Source organism: Megascapheus bottae, chromosome 11 (assembly GCF_031878675.1).
Source record: "Megascapheus bottae isolate mThoBot1 chromosome 11, mThoBot2.hap1, whole genome shotgun sequence".
Taxonomy (NCBI): domain Eukaryota; kingdom Metazoa; phylum Chordata; class Mammalia; order Rodentia; family Geomyidae; genus Megascapheus; species Megascapheus bottae.
In genome coordinates, this window is record NC_143519.1 from 43,879,993 (window position 1) to 43,901,134 (window position 21,142).

Genomic DNA, 21,142 nt, shown 5'->3' on the forward strand with positions numbered 1-21,142 from the left:
GGGGTAAGGTGGTATCTTAGGGTTGTTTTTATTTTCATTTTCTTTATGACCATTGATGATGAGTATTTTCTCATTTATTTCTTTGCCATTTTAACCACTTCTTTTGATAAGTCTCTCTTAAGTTCCCTTGCCCATTTAGTGATTGGTTTGTTGGGTTTTTGGGAGATTGGTTTCTTGAGTTCCCTGTAGATCCTGGATTGTAAGCATTTGCCTGTATTATTGGTAAATAAGCCTGCGTGACTTGTTTTGAAACATATGTTCTAGGTTACTAATATTCCACTAGGTATGTAAAGTACATAAAATAGTACTGGGTATATAACCTGCACTTAGTATAAGTTATGCAGATTGAAATGGATTGAAGGGAAGTCAGGTAGTTAATCTATTCTCTGAGAATCTCCTGCAAATGTTCACCATCAGTTATATTTAACTCTTCAGTTTTAGATAGCTTTTGTGTTAGTTTATTTATTTTTGGTGTCAGGCCTGGAACTTGAACTTAGGGCCTGACCCCTGTCCTTGAGTTTTTTTCTTCACAGCTTTTGCTCTACCATTTGATCCACATCTTCACTTCCATCTTTCTGGTTCTTAATTGGAGATAAGAATCTCACAGACTTTTCTGCCTGGGCTGACTTTGAACCAAAGTTCTCAGATCTCTGCTTCCTGAGATTAATGGCATGAGCCATTGGCACCTTGGTACTTTTGTGATCGTTTGATAACTCCTGTTTCCAAGAAAGTTCTGAAAAATATTTCAAGAAAATATCTACTAAAATAATTTTGTAATTTTCTAAAATAATGCGATCTTATGTTTCTTTTCCTTTGTAGCGATATAAACTTGGCGTTCGATTGTATTACCGAGTGATGGAATCTATGCTTAAATCAGTAAGTTAAAAATAATGTAAAGGACAGCGCTGCTGACACAAATAAGACCTTTAAAAATTTTAAATTGCTATTGTAAAGGTGATGTACAGAGGGATTATAGTTACATAAGTCAGGTAAAGAGTACATTTCTTTTTGGACAATGTCACTCACAGATAAGGTTTTATTAAACTTTTTAAAAAATTTATTTTAGGAAGAAGAACGGCTATCCATTCAAAATTTTAGGTAATTTAAAAAAAATTTGTAAAAAATAAGCTCTTCTTTGTATAAAAGTAAAAATTTAAAGTCATTCTTTTTCTTCCCTTAGCAAACTCCTGAATGACAATATCTTTCATATGTCTTTATTGGCGTGTGCTCTTGAAGTTGTAATGGCTACATATAGCAGTAAGTTAAACTTTAGTAAATAAACATTTTAGTTTAAAGCTTAAAAAAAATCCCCTACAGTGTGTTGTGGTTGTTTTCATAATTTTTTTTTGGTTTTGATTTGTTTTGTTTTTGGTTGTCACAGATATTTAAAAGGCTTAGCATCTTAATTTTCTCCAGTCATCTTGGAGATATTATAGGAGTAGACTCTTATTTTAGATATGTGGAATCCACAAGAGGTAGTTGTTGAAAGTTATTTAAGGATCTGTGAGTTTATAAAGTATCAAAGAAGCATTAAAGGACAGTCAGTGTTGAAAACGTCAATGTAAACTGTGCTCGTGAGATCAACACTTGAACTGGAATTCACCAGACCCTGAATGCTTTTTTAATTGGTATATGCTTTTATACCACCTAAAATGAAAATTTATGATAAATCATTTATGACAAATAAAGTTAGTCATAAATTTATCATATTTTCATTTATGACAACTATATTTACATACATATTAATATATTATGCCAGCTCAGGTACTTGAACTCAGGGCCTGAGTGCTGTCTCATTTCTGGCATTTTTTTTTTTTTTTTTGCCAGTCCTGGGATTGAGCTCAAAGCCTGAGCACTGTCCTTGGACTTTCTCAAGGCTAGCACTCTACCACTTAAGCCTCAGCACCACTTCTGGCTTTTTGCTATGTATGTGGGGTACCGAGGAATCGAACCCCGGTCTTCGTGCGTGCTAGGCAAGCACTCTACCACTAGGCCAAACTCCTGGCCCCCACTTCTGGCATTTTTGATGGTTAATTGAAGATAAGAGTCTCAGAAATTTTTGTGCCCAGGCTGGCTTTGAACTACAGTCCCAGAAAGGACAATAAAAAGAAACTCTGAACATATTACAGAAACATTTTAATCACTGTACATTTTAAAGAGATGAAATTAGCAATATTACAAAAATATTTTCCTTTTTGCACCGAGAATTAGTGAAAGTTAAATGAATATGCTAATGACTTTCTGATAAGATATTAAATTTGTCTCTGAAAAAAGTTGAGTATTTAAGCTTTTGCACATTTGATATAAGCTATGAGCTCCTTTTTTTAAAATAAAAACAAACATGCACATATAATTAAGAAGCCTATTTCATTGAAGTCCATATATTCCAGAATAAAATATTCCGCTGTAAAGATTGTTGAATCTTTCTACTATATATCTTACCTTTTTTATTTGCTAAAACCTTCCAAATAAAAGTATTTAGTTTAGGCCTTAATATTTCATCTACACATTTTTCTTCTTTTATTTTTTAGGAAGTACATGTCAGAATCTTGATTCTGGAACAGATTTGTCCTTCCCATGGATTCTGAATGTTCTTAAATTAAAAGCCTTTGATTTTTACAAAGTGATTGAAAGCTTTATCAAAGCAGAAGCTAATTTGACAAGAGAAATGATTAAACATTTAGAACGATGTGAACATCGAATCATGGAATCTCTGGCATGGCTCTCAGTAAGTAACTAGCTAAACTAATTAAAGATACTTACTAGGGTTTTACTAGTATATAGCTAATAAATAATCTGTTAGTAAGAATGTTAACCTTAACAGCAAATATTTAATTTAACGAATAGTGTCATTTCGGTGTATAGACTAAGAATTAAGTGGAATATTAGAATTTATTAGTAATCCCAAGAGCATCTAATACAGTGATTTGAGAATAGCTTTTCTTTTAAAACATAACATTTTAAAGTAAAGCAGAAGACTTTAAAGTGTTTGGGTATAGTTTATTTAAAATACAGTTATCGTAGTGTAAATGTTCTTAAATTTCAGCAAAATTAAAATTTTGAGATTATGTTGTTTAGATGATTAAATTACACTTTCTATTTATTTAGTAGGATTTAGTTTTGTTCCATTATTAAAGCTAACAGAAAACTACACTCTTGTCTATTATAGGGCACAAATCTTATTCAGTAGGCATTCTGTTCATAGCAGGTGAGCTATGAGGCCTTTGATTTAACAAATGCAACATTTCCTAAGTACTAATTGTAAATTACGACAATATTTGTTTATAATAGGATGGTGTGATAATAAGTCCCAGAATTGAAATTCTAAGTCTGCTAGGATAGGAAACAATAGAGAACTTCAATGCAGTCATCTATTGTTAATGTTTGAATATATTACTCTTTTCATTTCAAAAAACTAGAGCAATAATGGGTAACTTTGTGAAGATAACTCTTGCCTCCCAAATAGAATACTCTATATTTTTCCCATGAGAACAATGGGCATTATAGATAAGAAACATGATATGAATATGTTTGTATAATATATACATACAAAAGTATTTATTTCAAGTGATAGTTGAAATTTTTATTATTTATTTTTTTATTTAGTTTTGCCAGTCCTGGGGCTTGACATCAGGGCCTTAGCACTGTCCTTGGGTTTTCTCAAGGCTAGAATTCTACCTCTTGAGCCACAGCACCACTTCCAAGGAATCAATCCTAGGTCTTCTGTCTTTGGATTGCATACTAGGCAAGCACTCTACCACTAGGCCCAACTCCCGGCCTCGTTGAGATTTTTCATAAGCTCAGCTTACCTGTGCAACTAACACTGAGAACAATCTTTAGGTTCTATATCACATTAAAATTTTTTCATTAACTTCATAGATTGGTGGGTACATTGTCTCATAGTGGTTTAGACTGAAGGAAACTTCAAGTGAGTTACCACTGCCAATATGTTGTGGGGATGTTGGAGATTGAGCACAAAGCTAAGCAAGTCTCTACCACTGAACTAAATAATTCCCCACTCTCAACTCCTATAATTGAATAAAATAACGAATATCATTGCATTGTGAAAAATCTTGTGAGGAAACAGGTTCGACATCTTTGCTTGACAGTCTTGAAAAATACTAATTCAGGCAATTTATAAGTGCATGATGTTGGAATGATCTGCTGACAAATCTAGTAAACTCTCATTCTCTGGAAATTTGAGGGCTCATCACACCTAAGGGTTAAGTGGCTTCCAAGTGTTTGTACCTATTAACTCTATTAAGTTCATAATGCTAGTAAGTAATGAGTTGAGATTTATATATACTAGTTTCTATAATTAGTAAATTTATCAGTTTTTTCCCGTAAATCTTTATAGAAACTAGGTATTTATTCTCATTTGCCCCTCTTCCCTTCAATGTTATTTACATTTCTTATTCTCCCTTTTACTACCTTGAGATCATGTTTCTCACCGAAGCCAGATCTTATGCTAATTCCCCAGATAGATATTCTGCTGTTATATTCACCTGATGGTGATGGAAGAAGACCATTTATGATATGACTGTCTACCAAAGAAATGACCACCATACAACCTATACAGCATTTAGAAAACAGTAGCCTGAAATTATTGGCTGGGAAAAAGACGCATTAAGTGAAAAGACAGAGAATAGCTCTAAGCCTATGGAGGAAGGTCACTGATGAGTCTGGGCTAAATTGAGTAGGAATTGGAAAGACAGTGGTATCAGGGCTGGGAATGTGGCTTAGAGGAAGAGTGCTTGCCTAGCACGCATGAAGCCTTGGATTCGAGTCCTCAGTACCACATAAACAGAAAAAGTCAGAAGCGGCACTGTGGTTCAAGTGGTACAGTGCCAGCCTTGAGCAAAAGAAGCTCAGGGACAGTGCCCAGGCCCTGAGTTCAAGCCCCAGGACTGGCAAAACAAAAAGCCAAACAAAACAGCAAGAACAACTGCTATCAGGATTCCCATGGTAACACTTGGTTTTCTGGTAAGGGAAAGTAGAGATAGCTGAAAATGGGGACTCCTTGGCTGTTGAAGAAAGTGGAACCTGCAATTGAAAGTGAAGAAAGTATGCTCAAATTCTGAGGACCCCATCTCTGTTTGAAACCTGAACCATTCCTGTATATAACTACTCAAGAGTAACCCAATGAAAGGACAAAGGTCTGTGACTGATGAGTTGGTCTTTTTTATGAAACATACACATCTTTTACTTATGAGATTGATAAGCCGTTGTGTACATTTTCCTGGAAGAAAAACAAGCTTCAAAGAAAACTGACAGTGAAACTTACCAATGATAGATTATATCTTCAAGTGAGAACTAGTATTCTGGGAAGCCTTGTTTACCATGGTTACCTTAACAAAATTACCTAAAAAAATCTTTAGAGGTCTCTCTTTCTCCCTCTTAAGGGATAAGTGTACATTTTTTCTGTATACTTCAAAACAACATACTAACTTACTGAAAGAAAGTATAAAAGCAGGTGTAAGTCTTCAGATCTTTTACTTAACGAGATAAGACATTGGAAAGATTACAGCGCCACTATTCTTTTGTCATTGTTTAGAATATTTTTTTTTTCTTTTGCCAGTCCTGGGCTTGAGCTCAGGGCCTGAGCACTGTCCTTGGACTTTCTCAAGGCTAGCACTTTACCACTTGAGCCTCACCACCATTTCTGGCTTTTTTCTATGTATGTGGTACTGAGGAATCGAACCCGGGTCTTCCTGCATGCTAGGCCTACCACTAGGCCAAACTCCCGGCCCTAGAATGTTTCTTAATGAAAATGTTACTTATTTTAACCTATAATTGTTTAAAATAAATCACCTATCTTAATAAGGTTTTGATTTTGATTAAATTTTAATTTAAATAAAAGTTGATTACTAATAGAGCAAATACGAGCACGTGCGCACATACATACACACACACACACACACACACACACACACACACACACACACACACTCCTAAACAAAGCTTTTTTGGATCCTCAGTAATTTAAGAATGTAAAGGGCTATGAGCTCTCAAAATTTGAGACTCCTTGTCTGCATTCTTATCTCCATTCTTTCTTGTTTAACTACCACTCAGCACAAGCAGATTTGTTTCTGCCTGTCCTCAAGGAAGTACTTTTCCCTGCCTTTTTGTTTACCACATCTTAAAGTTTCCTTTTGCTTCGCCTCTTTTATACTAGGCTGTAATCATTTTTCCTCCCCTCTCAGTCTTTTTGGGTTCATTATCCTTGTCACCTATTAGTCATGTTATAAACATTATGTATTATTACACACAGCTTTATTAGGTGGCTTAATGTATGGCAAACACTAAAAAAAAGATCTGGCGTAATATTTTCAAAGGTAGGAATTGATTGTATAATGTGAAGGACAGAGATGAGTCAGTTTACAAAATATCCGGGTTCTGGCTTTAAGTAGGTGGTAGTGCCATTCATTAAAATAAGATACCCACCATTAGATGAAAGTTCCTTGGGAAGACAAACTCCACTTGATTATATTGAGTTGGAAGTAATTCCAAGTCAAGCAAATAGAGGTGTCTGATAGTACTTGGATATATGTGTGTAGCTTAGGAAGGAAAACTAGGCTAACTATATGGTTTTGAGAACTGCGCCACACATACAATAAAAAAAATTGCCTGTCCTTTGGCAGCTTAACTTGTCCTAACCAATTTAGTAAGCACTTGTTACATTATTGAGTTTTCATAATACTGCATGAGGTAGTAATGTTTTAGATAAGGAAATGAATACTTAGAAAAGTTTAATAACTTGCCCTGCACAAATGAAACAGTAGAGCTACGATTTTAATCCAAGTCTTTGTAGCTCCAAAGTTGAGTAACTAAGTTTGGGAAATGGTTAAGATCACTTAAGGGGAGAATGTAATATGAAAAGAGAAAGCCACAGATAGATTCTGAGAAGCTCCATCTTTTAAAGCACAGGAAAAAGAATGTTCTACCTCATATAAGAGATTTGAAATAGAAGATGTTATAGTCATTCTGAGAGAGCATTGTAAAATCTGAGGGAGTGCTTGCTGTTTCAGTCACTGTAGAACCAGCCTGGGAGAACTGAAAAGTTCTAGTAATAATGACAAAAGAAGACAATGACAGCAGCAAAGAATGCTAAATAAAATGATAGGGGAGGGATGAGATGCAAATTGTGATTAAGAAGTGGAAATTGATTATACATGGCTTTTTTTTTTTTCTCCAGTCCTGGGCTTGAGCTCAGGGCCTGAGCACTGTCCTTGGACTTTTCTCAAGGCTAGAGCTTTACCACTTGAGCCTCAGCACCATTTCTGGCTTTTTTCTATGTATATGGTACTGAGGAATCGAACCCGGGTCTTCATGCATGCTAGGCAAGCACTCTACCACTAGGCCAAATTCCCAGCCCCTATACATGGCTTTTTTTAAACCGAAGTTTTGCCTATGAAGAAAAAATGCAGATACAACTAAACGCAACTTGTGGGGTGGTAGGTAGGGGAATACATAGAAATTAAATGGAAAAGAGTTCTTAGGCGTAGTCTCTATTTATGGGATACAATATAGTGCATTAAAACAACTATTTTACTTATAAGTTTGTAGGTTAGGAATTTAGGAAGAACTTGACTGTTTATCTCTGACCATGTGGTGTCAGAAGATATCTGGAGGTAGAAGATGTGTTTTCATAGTGCTTCTTTACTAGCACATCTTGCTCTCTTCCATATACAGTTAACATTCTTTTCTCTCTCTTCCTCCTCTCCCCCTCTCTCTTCCTCCCTTCCTCCTGCAAGCCACATCTTATCTTACTGGCCTTTTTGTAGAGAAACTGTACTTCTTGATATTATTCATATCTCTATCTGATGTTTTCTTATTTATTTATTTTCCAGTCCTGGGGCTTGAACTCAGGGCATGGGCACTGTCCTTGAGCTTTGTCTCTAGTGCTCTACCACTTGAGCCACAGGTTTTTCTGTGTATGTGGTACCAAGGAATTGAACCCAGGGCTTGGTGCATGCTAGGCATGCACTCTACCACTGGGCCACACACCCAGCCCTTATTTTTCTTTTTAATATTTCTCTTATATTAGCTATTAATGAGGATTCTTTCAAGTTTTATATATCTAGAAGTGATTGAATGATACTTGGTTGAGTATAGAATTTTAAATTTAGTGTTTTCTTTCAGTGATGTAAAAATGTGACTGCTGTCTTCTGGTCTACATCGTTCCTGACACAGTCTGCCTTGTATTTTTTTGTGTTTAATAGGACCTTGCTTTCAGGCTGCCTGCAACGTTTTCTTATTTAAAGATTTCTCACTTAATCTCTTCTCCCTTAAAATTGCAATGTTAAGCTATTTGGTTATGTTGTGCCTTGATGTGCCCTTCACATTTCTTTTGCTTAGAATTCTGCTTGGATAAATGAACTTACTGATATCACATTTGGAAATTTGGGCCATTATTTAACATACTTTCATTGGCTCCCCTACCTTTACTTTGTGCATTTTAGTCACATAAATATTAGGTTTCTTGGCATCCTGCAGCTTATTCATGCACTGCTTTTTTTTTTAAAATCAAAGTGCCTTTTCGATGTTCTGTTTTAGATGACTTACATATTTCTGTCTTCAAGTTCACTGATTTCCCCTGTCCCATTGGACATGTCTAATATGTTATTCATTGCATCTACTATATTTTTAATTTTAGGTACTGTATTTTTAATCTCTAGATTTGCTTTCAGTTCTTTTATATCTCCTTTTAGGACATTTATGTCCTTTTACTTTCTTGAAAATATGAAAAACAGGTATCATAACTTAAAAAAATTCCTGTGTACTAATTCTAAAGTCTAGTTCCTCTTATATCTGTTTCTGTTGACTGCTATTTTCCCTCCTCCTCGTGCTCCTCCTCCTCCTCCTTTTCCCTCAATTCTCAGATCTGAGTTTCCTTAGTAGCTTGGATTACAGGTGAGAGCAGCTGGTACCCACTGCTATTTTTTTTTAAATTTCTATTTTTGTTGGGTATGATGGCTCATATCTGTGTTCCCAACTACTCTAGGAGAAACTGAGATGATTTCAGTTCAAGGCTAGCCAGGGTAAAAAGCTATACCCTGTGTCAAAAATAACCTAGAGCAAAGAGTGCTGAAGACGTAGTTTAAGCAGCTTTTCTAAAGTACTGAGTTCAAAACTCAGTACTACCAAAAGAAAAGAAAAAGAAATCAAACGTGCATGGCAAATTCTAGATGTTAACTATTGTGAATTTTATATTACTAGGTCTTAGCTGTTTTCATAGTTCTTTTTATTCTTTAACTGTATTTTAGGATATAATTAAATTATTAATAACAGCTTGATCTTTTTAAGGTTTCATTTCCTCCCCTTCCTGCCCAGACTGAGTTCTCTCCACTGCCCAGACTGAGTTCTCTACTTCATAATATAGTTAACAGCCTCTTTTACTTTAGCTAGTGGAAATGAGAATGCTTTCATGACCCAGGTCTGGGATGGTTCTACTGTTTCTGGTGGTCTTTTATTATGCAATTCCCTTTGGTGTCCAGTTCTGTTCCTTCTTCTGGTGTCAGCCTGCAAACTGTCTCAGTAAGCTGTGGCAACAGTGAGACTCACCATAGGTTTTCTATCTCTTACAAATTTCAGGTTTGCCTGTTCAGTATCTGCAAATTGTTGTTTCATTTATGTCTCACTTATATCTTTTAGTTTTGTGGTGGTTTAAACAAATCTGGTCCCTGTTCTTTTATCAAGCCTGTCAGGATCAACTGTGATTGATAAGGTCTTTACAAATATGAAATTACATGGGCTTAAAAGAATTTTTAGAGGATCATTTTTGGCTTCCCGAAGTAAAGTACTACTTATTATTTCTTCATTCTAAATTTTAGTAAGTAACAAAGCAATCTCATTTAAATGTCAAATATAGTTGACTCATTAAATTGGATTCTGTTATCCCATTTTTTTTCTTTTCACCAAACATAGCAAGTTTCCTCATGAAGTTACATTAGTTTTGATCAGTATACTTTTACATAAGAAAATATTGACAATTTCTTCCCAATTCTTTTTCTTTTCTTTTCTTTTTTTTGGTTGTGGGGTTTGGACTCTGGGGCCTGGGTGGTATCCCTGAGCTCTTTAGTTCAAAGCTACCTCTTTAGCCATCATACCACCTCTGGTTTTCTAGTGGTTAACTGGAGGTAAGAGTCTCAAGGTCTCTCATGTTGTTTAGTTCCCAGGCTGGCTTTGAACCGAGATCCTCAGATCTCAGTCTCCTGAGTAGCTAGGATTACAGGTGTGAGCCACCATGCCCGGCTTCATAATTATTTTTCAGTTACTTTTTTTCTAGATTTTAAAGAAAGGAACATACATCACTACAGTGATAATGACTAGCTCCTATTTTTAGAGTCCTTATTTGGTGACAAACTTATAAGCAGATTTTTTTTTTCTCCAGTGTTCTTTTGAAATGTCAAACTTGACAGGAAGTGAACACAAAAGGGAGAAAAGCCTGTGGCTTGGAGAAAGCCAAAAAAAGGATATCTGTTGTCTGTTTGAACAGTGGGTCATTAACCTCTGGTGCACTTTGCACAAAGGTTTTAGTATTTACCATGGGATACTTGAAAAAAAAAAGTTTCTCTTTACAAAAAACCGTGTGTCAGGAAGGCAAATGAATTATAAGATAATGATTAAGTCACAGTTAACCACTAAGGACAGTGAAACAATAGAGGTCATATAGTAGCACAACAACTATGCTAATTTGTTTTTAAAATCAGAATTCAGAAGTTTTATTCTCTCTGAAGTTGTCTTTGCCTTTTTTCACCCTGACCCAATTTATTCCTAATGTCATGTTCCTAACTTTTACAATCAATTAGTAGATTCTCAGTTGACTTAAGAGACTTTAAGTTCACTATTCAAAACTGAAATGATTTCATTCAAAATATTACTTTGTCGCCCTGTCCTTGGGCTTTCCTCAAGGCTAGCCCTCTACCACTTGTTGATCCACAGCACCACTTCCAGTTTTCTATGTATGTGGTACCGAGGAACTGAACCCAGGTCTTCCTTCAGACTAGGCAAGCACTGTAGGCCAAACTCCCTGTCGCTCCATTTGTTTTTTATTAAAAATTTATCTAAGCTTCAGGGCTGGGAGTCTGGCTTAGTGGTGGAGTGCTTGCTTAGCATGCACGAAAATCTGGGTCTGATTCCTTGGTAGCACATACACAGAAAAAGCCAAAAGTGGTAGAGCTCTAACGTTGAGAACGCTTAAGGACATTACCTGGGCCCAGAGTTAAAGCCCCGGGACTGGCAAAAAATTAAAAAAAAAAAAAAAGATGCAAAAAATTTTCTAGGCTTCAGTACCAAGCTGGCTCTCCATCTTGTTTTCTATAATTTACAATATACTCCTGTGCTTTTTTTTTTTTTTTGGCCACTCCTGGGGATTGAACTGAGGGCTTACATACTGTCCCTGAGGCTCTCTGTGTTCAAGGCTAGTGCTCTACCACTTGAGCCACAGTGCCACTTTCAGCTTTTTCGGTGTATGTGGTACTGAGGAATCGAACACAGGGCTTTATGCATGCTACACAGCACTATACCACTAAGCCATATTCTCAGCCCAATCCTATCCTAATTATTTATTTATTTATTTTTTAGTGCCAGTGCGAGAGCTTGAGCTAAGAGCCTCACAACTCATTTGGCTTTCTTGTTCAGTTAGTGCTCTATCATTTGGGCCACACCTCCATTCCAGCATTTTGCCAGTTAATTGGAGATGGTCTGGTCTCCTACCCTTTTTGCTACCTTCACCTTGTTTTGTTTTTTGCTAAGTTAGTTTTCCTAAATGATATTCATGATATGTTCCTATTTAGAAACCAACAGTATCCTCCAATACCTTCCAGGAAACCTAACATCTTTGCTCTGATTGTTACCACAGTTCTATTCATACCTCACTGCCATTTCTGGTTTACATCACTTTATCCATTGAGAGCGTCATGGAATCAGAAGACATGATTTTATGTCTGAGCACTTCCATATACAAGTTAATAATGTTGTTGTTTGGTAGTACCTTTGTAAACTGAAACATTTTCATCTTTTCTGTTGGTGGTGATACTGAGGCTAGAACCAGGGCCTTGTACAAGCTTAGCTCTACCACTGAACTGTAGTTTCATAAATTGAGACCTACCAAAAGACTGAAGTCCTTTAAGATTGTATATGTCATTTTTACAAAGCCATTTAGTATTTAGAATTTCTTGTTATTAGTGAATAAGAATCCATATTCCTTTGGATGATTTAAGATTTATAAAATATTCAAGAAAAATGCATTTTTTCCCTTTTGGTGCAGTCTTGGGGCTTGTTTTTATTTGTTCATAGTAGTATTCTACCACTTGCGCCATGGTCTCAATATTTTATCTAGACTCACCCTGAGCTATATTCTTCCTGATCTCTATATCCTGGGGATCTTGGATTAGTTACTAATAATTTTTTAAAATGCATATTCACATAACGTTTTTGAGGGAAATATTTTTGCTTTGGCAGTAGTGGGGATTTGAACTCAGGGCCCCCTTTTCTCATTGATACCACTGTAATATTTATTTGGGCATATGAAATTTTATATAATGGGGAAAATATCAAGGAATAAATTCTAAATAGAATTCTAAAGTTCGTAAGAGAAGATGCATAGATACATAGTAGATGTAAAAACACAGGATAGTAACTCATTTCATTTGAATAATTATCTTCTTATTTGACTAAGTATTCACTGAAATGTACATAGCAATGATTGCTTTAAAAAAGATCCAAGAATATTGATGGAGTGTTAGAGTACCTGCCTAGCAAGCTGTGAGACCCTAAGTTCAAAATCCCACACTTGTAATCCTAGCTACTCAGGAGGCTGAGATCTGAGGATCAAGTTTCAAAGGCTTTGAAACTCTTATCTCTAATTAACCTCTAAAAAATGGGAAGTGGGGCTTGGCTTAGGGTAGGGCAGTAGCTTGCAGCTGAAGAGCTCAGGGATAACGCCCAGGCCCAGGCATATCGTGGTAGCATTGAGCTGAAGAGCTCAGGGACAGTGCCCAGGCCGAGATCAAGCCCCATGACCCACCCACCCCCCCCAAAAAAAGTCCCATAATATCAGAAAAGATCCAAGAACATAAGCTCAATTTAGTAAAGTAATTTCTTTCTTAATTATTCAGGATCAACATAAGGTATTAAATGTGTTATTTTTTGATTCTGCATATTATAAAGAAATCCAAACAAGCAAATAGACAAGAAACTATAAAACACAGGTAGCTATCATCAATCGGTGCAAGTTTTTGCCTGTATTCAGTCTTCTGTAAGCACAAGTCCTTAAATTAAGGCTATTTACAGTTAAAACAAAACCTTTATGTCTAAACTTTTTCTCAAGTGACTTTTAGTGCTTCAGTCTTCTTTTAGTCCCTAAGTCTATTCTTTTCTCTATGGATTTGCCCCCTCTTTAATCTTTGAAATTGTAGTTTACTGTCGAGAGGAGAAGGCACTTTACCCCTCACTACTTCTTTGTGCACTGGCACAAAAAAATAAAGAATTCAGACTGAAAAAAAAAATGTAGTGACTCAAGAATGCCCTGTAAGTAGCTTATGGAAACTTTGTTTAGAAAGGAGTAGTTAGAACCAGCTCATCACTTCTTTGGAATCGTTTCCGTATACTGATTAGCACCAGACTTACAGTGTATGAATAAGAACAGGCAGTGTTCATAATACTTTGTGTATGTGTGCGTGTGTGTGCGTGTGTGGGCGAGGGGGAGGGAACTGAATTAGGAACCTTGAAGAGATGGGGAAAGGTGGGGCTAATGGAAGAGATGACTCTGATCGACATGAATTGTACACAAAAATTTGACCCTTTGCACAACTGTTTTTTTTTTTAAATATAGCCAATGTGTTTTGTTTTGTTTTGTTTTGTTTTTTTAATGTGTGGAGGCCCTATAAAAGGTGATTCCATTTGCTGGCCCCTTTACATCTTCCAGTTCTATGAAGAGATGCTTTCATTATCACAGAAGAAACATGCACTGAGAAATGGAGGCACCTATTTTGTCCATAAAACTAGTTAGTGGTAGAGTCAGTGTTTTCACTCAGGCTCTGGGTCCAGACTGTACTTTATGCTGCTTCTTAGTGTTTTTTAGTTGGCTGAAATTTGGGCTGTCAGAATTAGCTTTGTTGTGTTTTGTCTGTGCCTGCTTCTTTCCTCCTTTGTGTTACTGTGTTGTGGTAAGGAGTCTGAGCTTTGGATCACAAGGTCTGACTGATCTGGAAGGATAAACATTGCTATGTCTGTTTAAAGTTAAAGGTAAGATTCGGAGATGTCATATGACTTGCTTTGGTGTAGTTCTAAGCAAGTATGTCTCATTATTTCAGTCTTTCTCATTTGTAAAATGGAGAAAATGCTGATCTTTTAGAGTTGTTGTGAGGGATAAGTGAACATGTGTAAGAATGATAATTAGAAACATTTCAATTGTTATTTCTCTCTACTGCATTACTTTCTCCATGCTGTGATTTCTTAAGAGCAGAGAACCAAGAACAACAGGTTCAGTATTGGACTTGTTCGTTCTGCTTGTCCTGCTTGCTCTATATACCCCATCACCTTTTCAAAGTGAAAGGAATTTAGGAGAAAAGAAGGTGTCACTGAACCTCAGGCATGGGTTAAGTGTGGGCAGGGTTGCTGTTACACATCATTTTTATATTGATTGAGTTATGATTCATGTCAGTAATTAATCCTGACAGTGCTAGTCCCTACTCAAGTGCAAATAGCTTCTATCCTTAACCTGTGGGAATTGAAGCACATGACCTCTTAGAGGAGCCAATACAGGTACTGATCTTAAAGGGTTCCTGAATATAGTCTTGAGAGTTTTTTTTCCTTAAAGAATTTATTAACATTGATTTTTACATCATATTTCAAATGACGTGTTTAACAAACAAGTATTCAAGAAAGGAATCTCTATATACAATCACTGGCACTTAGATTTTAGAACATAATTAAAATTAGGCTGAAGATTTGTCAGAGGTACATATTAATCTATTAATAAAACATGTCTATGTAGTTTTTATGTCTATGTAGTTATGTTTATATTTCTAATACTATGTCCATAGCATTGGGTACGCAAATATTGAGTCCTCGCTCTTGTACTGTTTGGATCTTATCAGTCTGAAGCGTTTTAAGTTTAAACTTGTTATCTCTTCTTAACCGGAGTTGTGAAGCTTGAAGTTTGAAATGTGCAAGAAACAAAGCTATCCTTTAGAACATATCTAATGTGTATACTTTAGTTAGTAAAAAGCTGTATTGGATATATACTAGAAAACAAACCCAGGGGCTTGAATATACTTTAGGCAAGCACTCAACAATTGAGTTATAACCCCAGCCTTTCATTTTCTTTTTTCTTTTTCCTGTCGGGGTGACATATAGAGGGGTTAAAGTTATATTTGTCAGGTAGTGGTTACATTACTTCTTTTTTATTGTATTTTATTGTTGGGATAATGTATGGAGAGGTTATAGTTACATTCATCAGGTAGTGGGTACATTACTTCTCAAACCTTGATACCTTGAAGTTTTTTGTCCCCCCTTTCCTTCATCCTCCTAGTCATCTTATTTTCTTTTTCAAATAAATAAGTGTGTATACAGTATACAAATTCAGATACAGTAACCTCACGAAATTAACCATAAGTGGAAAAAAAAGATACAACTTCACATAGTACATTAAGAATAGCAATCACAAAGATAAGCCTCTTGTCATTAACCTAGGGTTCATTTCTTTTAGTGTCATCCTGTATGACCTTATGTACACAGCTTTTGAGCTATTGTGGTCCTTTATTAGGACAATCCTAAATGTGTATTAATCATTACAAATGAGGGAAACCATGGAACCTATGTTCCTTTGAATCTGGCTTACTTCACTTAATATGATTTTTTCCAAGTCTTTCCATTTCTTATGAGTGGGGCAATGCCATTCTTTCTAATGGCAGCATAGAATTCCATTGTGTATAAGTGCCACATCTTCTTGATCCAGTCATCTACTGAGGGGTATCTGCGTTGATTCCATATCTTAGCTATGGTAAATAATGCTTCAGTGAACATCGTTGTGCTAATGGCTTTAGTATAGCCTTGTTTCTGGACCGTTGGGTAAATGCAAAAGAGTGGTATTGCTGAGTCATAGGGTAGCTCTGTGTTTAGTCTTTTGAGGAACTGCCATACTGCTTTCCATAGTGGTTGAGTTTACATTCCCACGAAAGGAACTCTAGGATATGGAAACAAGAGCTTTATCTTCTGTGATTGTTATTCTTAATGTACTATTTTATTTTTCTTCTTTTTTTAGCCTTTGTGATAAATGCGCCAATTCAGTGTTGTGGTCTTTAGTTTTTTTTTTTTTTTTTAAATAAACTGCTGCTTTCGTTCATCAACCATTGTCCCCAAAATCTTTTCCTCTGAAGAGTCTTAATCTTATTTATTTATTTATTTATTATTTATTTTTGCCAGTCCTGGGACTTAACCTCAGGGGTTGGGCACTGTCCTTGGACACTTTTTGTTCAAGGCTAGTGCTCTGCCACTTGAGCCACAGCACCATGTCCAGCTTTTTTTGTATATGTGGTTCCGGGGAATCGAACCCAGGGATTGGCACATGCTAGATGAGCATGTTATCAGTAGGCCATGCTCTTGGTCCCAAGGGCCTTAATTTCGTGTGAATACTTTTTTTCCTGCCAGAACTGAGGCTTGAACTCAAGTCTCACACTTGACTGGCTTGCTTACTATATTGCTTGAGCCACTCCTGCCTTGTATTTTTGCTGGTTGTTTTGGATATAGAATCTTGTGGACTTTTTTTTTTTTCCATTGGGCTGGCTTCAACCTGTAATCCTTCAGATCTCAGCCTTCTAAGTAGATAGAATCACAAGTATGAGTCATCTGTGCCTGGCCAGTGTGAATATCTTACACTTGCATGCTTTTGAAAAAAATTTTTAAAACAATGAATTGTATATAAATCATAGGTCTTTATGTCCTACTGGAATCTGAGTTAACAGTAACACATAAAATCAGTTGGAATATTATCCTTTTATAAGCACAATTGAAGATTATATTGTTCATAAAATACATTCTGATGAAAACCCCTTTTGTTATGACTTAGCTGGAGTAAAAGGATTTTTAAATGGTATGGCTTTTCTTTCTTTTTTTTTTCAATTTTTCTGGACTAGACTGCTTTTCACATACATTTACATCTTTTATATCTAAAAACCCTGCAGAAATGACAAACTTTCTCTCTCTCTCTCTCTCTCTCTCTCTTTCTCTCTCTCTCTCTCTTTCACACACACACTTGAAACTCAGAAGGGCTTACAACTATGGAGTGGAGAAGGATGGAGGGAAGTGGAGATGTTGATTATTTTTTCAGCATAAAGTAATAGCAAGAGTTGGCTCGAGGTGTGGTTCAAGTAACAAGACCTATACCTAAGCACCCTAATACTGCCAAAAAATAAGTGAGGGTCTTTTGATGGCTATAACAGTGGAGTAGACCACAGCACAGAATACACACAGGAAAAGGTTCTGATGGAAATTAAGATTCAGTCTTCAAACTTCATGTAACAGGCAGAATGGGACATTAATCTAATTATGCTGATCAGGAGGCAACAATCAGGAGTGTCACAGTTTGAGACCAATTTAGGCAAAAAGGAAGTCCTACTTAAGCTAAACAACCTAGATGTGGTAGTTCATGCTTGCAATTCCAGTTATGTGAGTTTCAAGGATAGGATATTGTTAAAAACAAAAATGAGACACTTTACCTGAAATTAAAGCAAAAAAGAGCTGAGTATGTTGCTGAAGTGGCAGAGCACATATGCATAGCAAGTGCTAGCAAGTGCCACCAAAAAATGTGTGTGTGTGTATATCCAGAGTGCTTGTAAAAGTACAGATTATAGATTTCTAGGTGCAGTGTAAAGTTTCCAGGGTAAGGTTCTGAATTTTGTGTTTATAATGTGTTGTTAGGAGATGCTGGTGCTGTTGGTTTGCATGTTATATGTTGAGAACTACATTTTAAGAGCAGCCCAGAGCTTGATATGCAGAGTTTGGGCTGAAGCCCCTGCTATTGGCACATAACACAAACGCTACAAATGTAGGTGATCTTCCTATTACAGTGGGGTTATGTCCCAATTACCCCTTTGATTTCAGGTTGAAAAATACCGTATAATGTGAAGCTAATTGAAAGGACCTCCAGGATATTGAAACAAAAGCCATATAATGAATGATTGTTGTCCTTAATGTACTATGTTGTCTCTCATCTCCTTTGCTGTCCCTTGGTTATCTCATATTGTTATAGTATCTCACTTTGTTATCTGATATATTGAATTTATTTGTATTTGGATATTTGAAATTTGATAGGGAAGGGGGGAAAACCAAGACAGGTGGGGGGTGTGGGGGGGGAGGGAAATCGGTACCAAGACATGTGAAAGGGTATCAATGTATGTGAATTAATGCACCTTCTATCTGGCAAATATCATGTAACCCTTTTACTAATTACAATAAAAAAAAATAAAAAAATAAAAATACCATAAGAAAAAATATTTTAAGCCTTTAGTCTACTCAATAGCATAGCAACTCAATTCAATATATTGCCCAGTGTAACATCTTGTTTGCCTTTGTGGTCACATGACTACGACTCACTGTCACTCTGGCACTAGCAAAACCATGATTAAAACTCATGTCTGGGGGGCCGGGAGTTTGGCCTAGTGGTAGAGTGCTTGCCTAGCATGCAAGACGACCTAGGTCCAATTCCTCGATACCACATACATAGAAAAAAGCTGGAAGTGGTGCTGAGGCTCAAGCGGTACAGCGCTAGCCTTGACAAAGTGCAAGGACAGTGCTCAGGCCCTGAGCTCAAGTCCAGAACTGGCAAAAACAAAACAAAATAAAACAAAAAAGCCTCTTGTCTGGGGCCAGGAGTTTTGTCAGTGGTAGAGTAGTAGAGTGCTTAATCTGGGTTCCATTTCTCCGTACCACATATTGAAGAATAGGACTAGGAATGGGGGGTGGGGGGGGAAAGCATGGCTGGGAGTTTTGCCTAGTGGTAGAATGCTTGCCTAGCATGTACGAAGACCCGGATTCAATTCCTTGGTACCACATACATAGAAAAAACCTGGAAGTGATGCTGTGTGGCCTAAGTGGTAGAGCCCAAGGATAGTGTTCAAGCCCCAGGACTGGCAAAAAAAAAAAAAGAAAGAAAGAAAACATGTCCCTGTTACTTTGCTTAGAATACATTGTATGGATTCATGAAAAGGTAATAATTCACTAAAAAAAGTTCAAAGGGAGATCGGGGAAGATAAAGAAGAATAATAGAGGTGATGACTGTGATCAAGTACAATGCCCAAGGCTGACCCTGTCACTTGAGCTACAGCTCCATTTCTGGCTTTTTGGTGGTTAATTGGAGATAGGGGTCTCGCAGACTTTCCTGCCTAGGCTGGCTTCAAACTACAATCCTCAAATCTCAGTTTCCTGTTTAACAGGATTATAGATGTGAACAAAAGCTCCTAATAAGCTTTTAATGAGTAGTAGGTACTTCTTTTTTTTTTTTTTTTTTTGCCAGTCCTGGGCTTGAGCTCAGGGCCTGAGCACTGTCCTTGGACTTTCTCAAGGCTAGAACTCGACCACTTGAGCCTCAGCACCACTTCTGGCTTTTTTCTATGTATATGGTACCAAGGAATTGAACCCGGGGCTTCATGCATGCTAGGCAAGCACTTTAACCACTAGGCCAAACTCCCGGCCTAGTAGGTACTTCTTGATCTCATGTTGCCAAACATCTTGTTGGTCATTAAATAACTGGTTGATTAAATATATTATATAAATTTATTATTCTTTTGAATTTGGAATTTATTTTTTAGATGTCATGCTTTAAATGGGTAATTCCGTTTTCTTGACCATACTGAAAGAGCTTTTTTTTTTTTTGGCAATGTGGGACTTGAACTCTGGGGGAGGGGGGATGGGGTGGAATCTGAAATAAACAGTGGCACAGTTCTTCAGGGAAAGGGTAAAACTTGGGATCAGCATTTCAAGGTAAGAAAAAGTAAATAAAAACTTCAGCATTCTGAGATTAATACAGATTTTCTTAATAAAGGTAAAAGAGAAACCCTTAGAATATGATTGCCTTTAAGTGAAATGCTAGCCAAGGAAGATAGCTTTAGTTGTATTCTGGAACTCTTTCTGTCTATATAGAATTGCTAAGTAATTGAAGTTCTAGATGAAAAAACTAGTATTACTTGTAATAGTATTCATGATGAAATCATAAATGTTGATTCATATGTCCTACTATTTACAAGAGCACAAGCAAAGTTTCTACGGTGAACTCAGTACTGACAACTATGTGATGACTATTTGGTAGTATTTTTAAATAATACGCGTGCTTTCTGATTTACCTTAGATTTTATTTTTTTGTCTTTAAGCAAGGAGATTGGAGAAATCTCAAAGTAAACAGAACTCTGGCCACTTTCCTCCAGATCAGTGCTTTTTAACTCAGAAATTATATTTGAGAGTGCTAAATTAATTTTTTCTGAAGTATGATATGAAATATAAGAATTGAAGAAAACCCATTTACAGTTTATATGTAAATGTCTGTTGGACCAGGCTTAAATTTCCTTGTTAGTTGTTTGTTTGTTTGCTTTTCTTTAAGGGTTTATTTTACTTTGGGCTTACCTAAAGATCTTTATTATCTTATTGCAAAAGAGGATTTATATGATCTGGCAAAAGACTACGTTTTGTCTGACATCACTGCATTCTAAGCCCAGAAGCAAAACTCAGATTGAAAAGTACCTATTCAGGGGGCTGGGAGTTTGGCCTAGTGGTAGAGTGCTTGCCTAGCATGCACGAAGACCCGGGTTCAATTCCTTGGTACCACATACATAGAAAAAGCCAGAAGTGGTGCTAAGGCTCAAGTGGTAGAGCTCTAGCCTTGAGAAAGTCCAAGGACAGTGCTCAGGCCCTGAGCTCAAGCCCAGGACTGGCCAAAAAAAAAGAAAAGTACCTATTCAGTTATAATCAAGACTTGAAATAAAGTGGTAAAAACTAGATAAGCTACAACCTAACAGGTCCAGCTTGGAGAAAAACAGCTTGAATGTGATGGGATGATACACTGCAAGGTGAATTTATGTATACTTGGTATTTTTTTTCTAAATTAAAGCTACAAAGCCTTATCCTTTTGTTTTGTGTAATGGAA

The 21,142-nt window shown here is 36.5% G+C and overlaps 1 protein-coding gene across 4 annotated transcripts in view; it reads left to right on the top strand.

The window, feature by feature from the left end:
* Rb1 (RB transcriptional corepressor 1) overlaps positions 1-21,142 on the top strand; it is a 138,643-nt gene that overhangs the window by 61,129 nt on the left and 56,372 nt on the right. For all 4 annotated transcript variants that reach the window (XM_090342142.1, XM_090342139.1, XM_090342140.1 and 1 more), the window contains exons 14-17: positions 820-876; positions 1,067-1,098; positions 1,181-1,257; positions 2,532-2,728. In XM_090342142.1, coding sequence (XP_090198268.1) covers positions 820-876; positions 1,067-1,098; positions 1,181-1,257; positions 2,532-2,728 — 363 coding nt within the window. The remainder of the gene's footprint in view (positions 1-819; positions 877-1,066; positions 1,099-1,180; positions 1,258-2,531; positions 2,729-21,142) is intronic.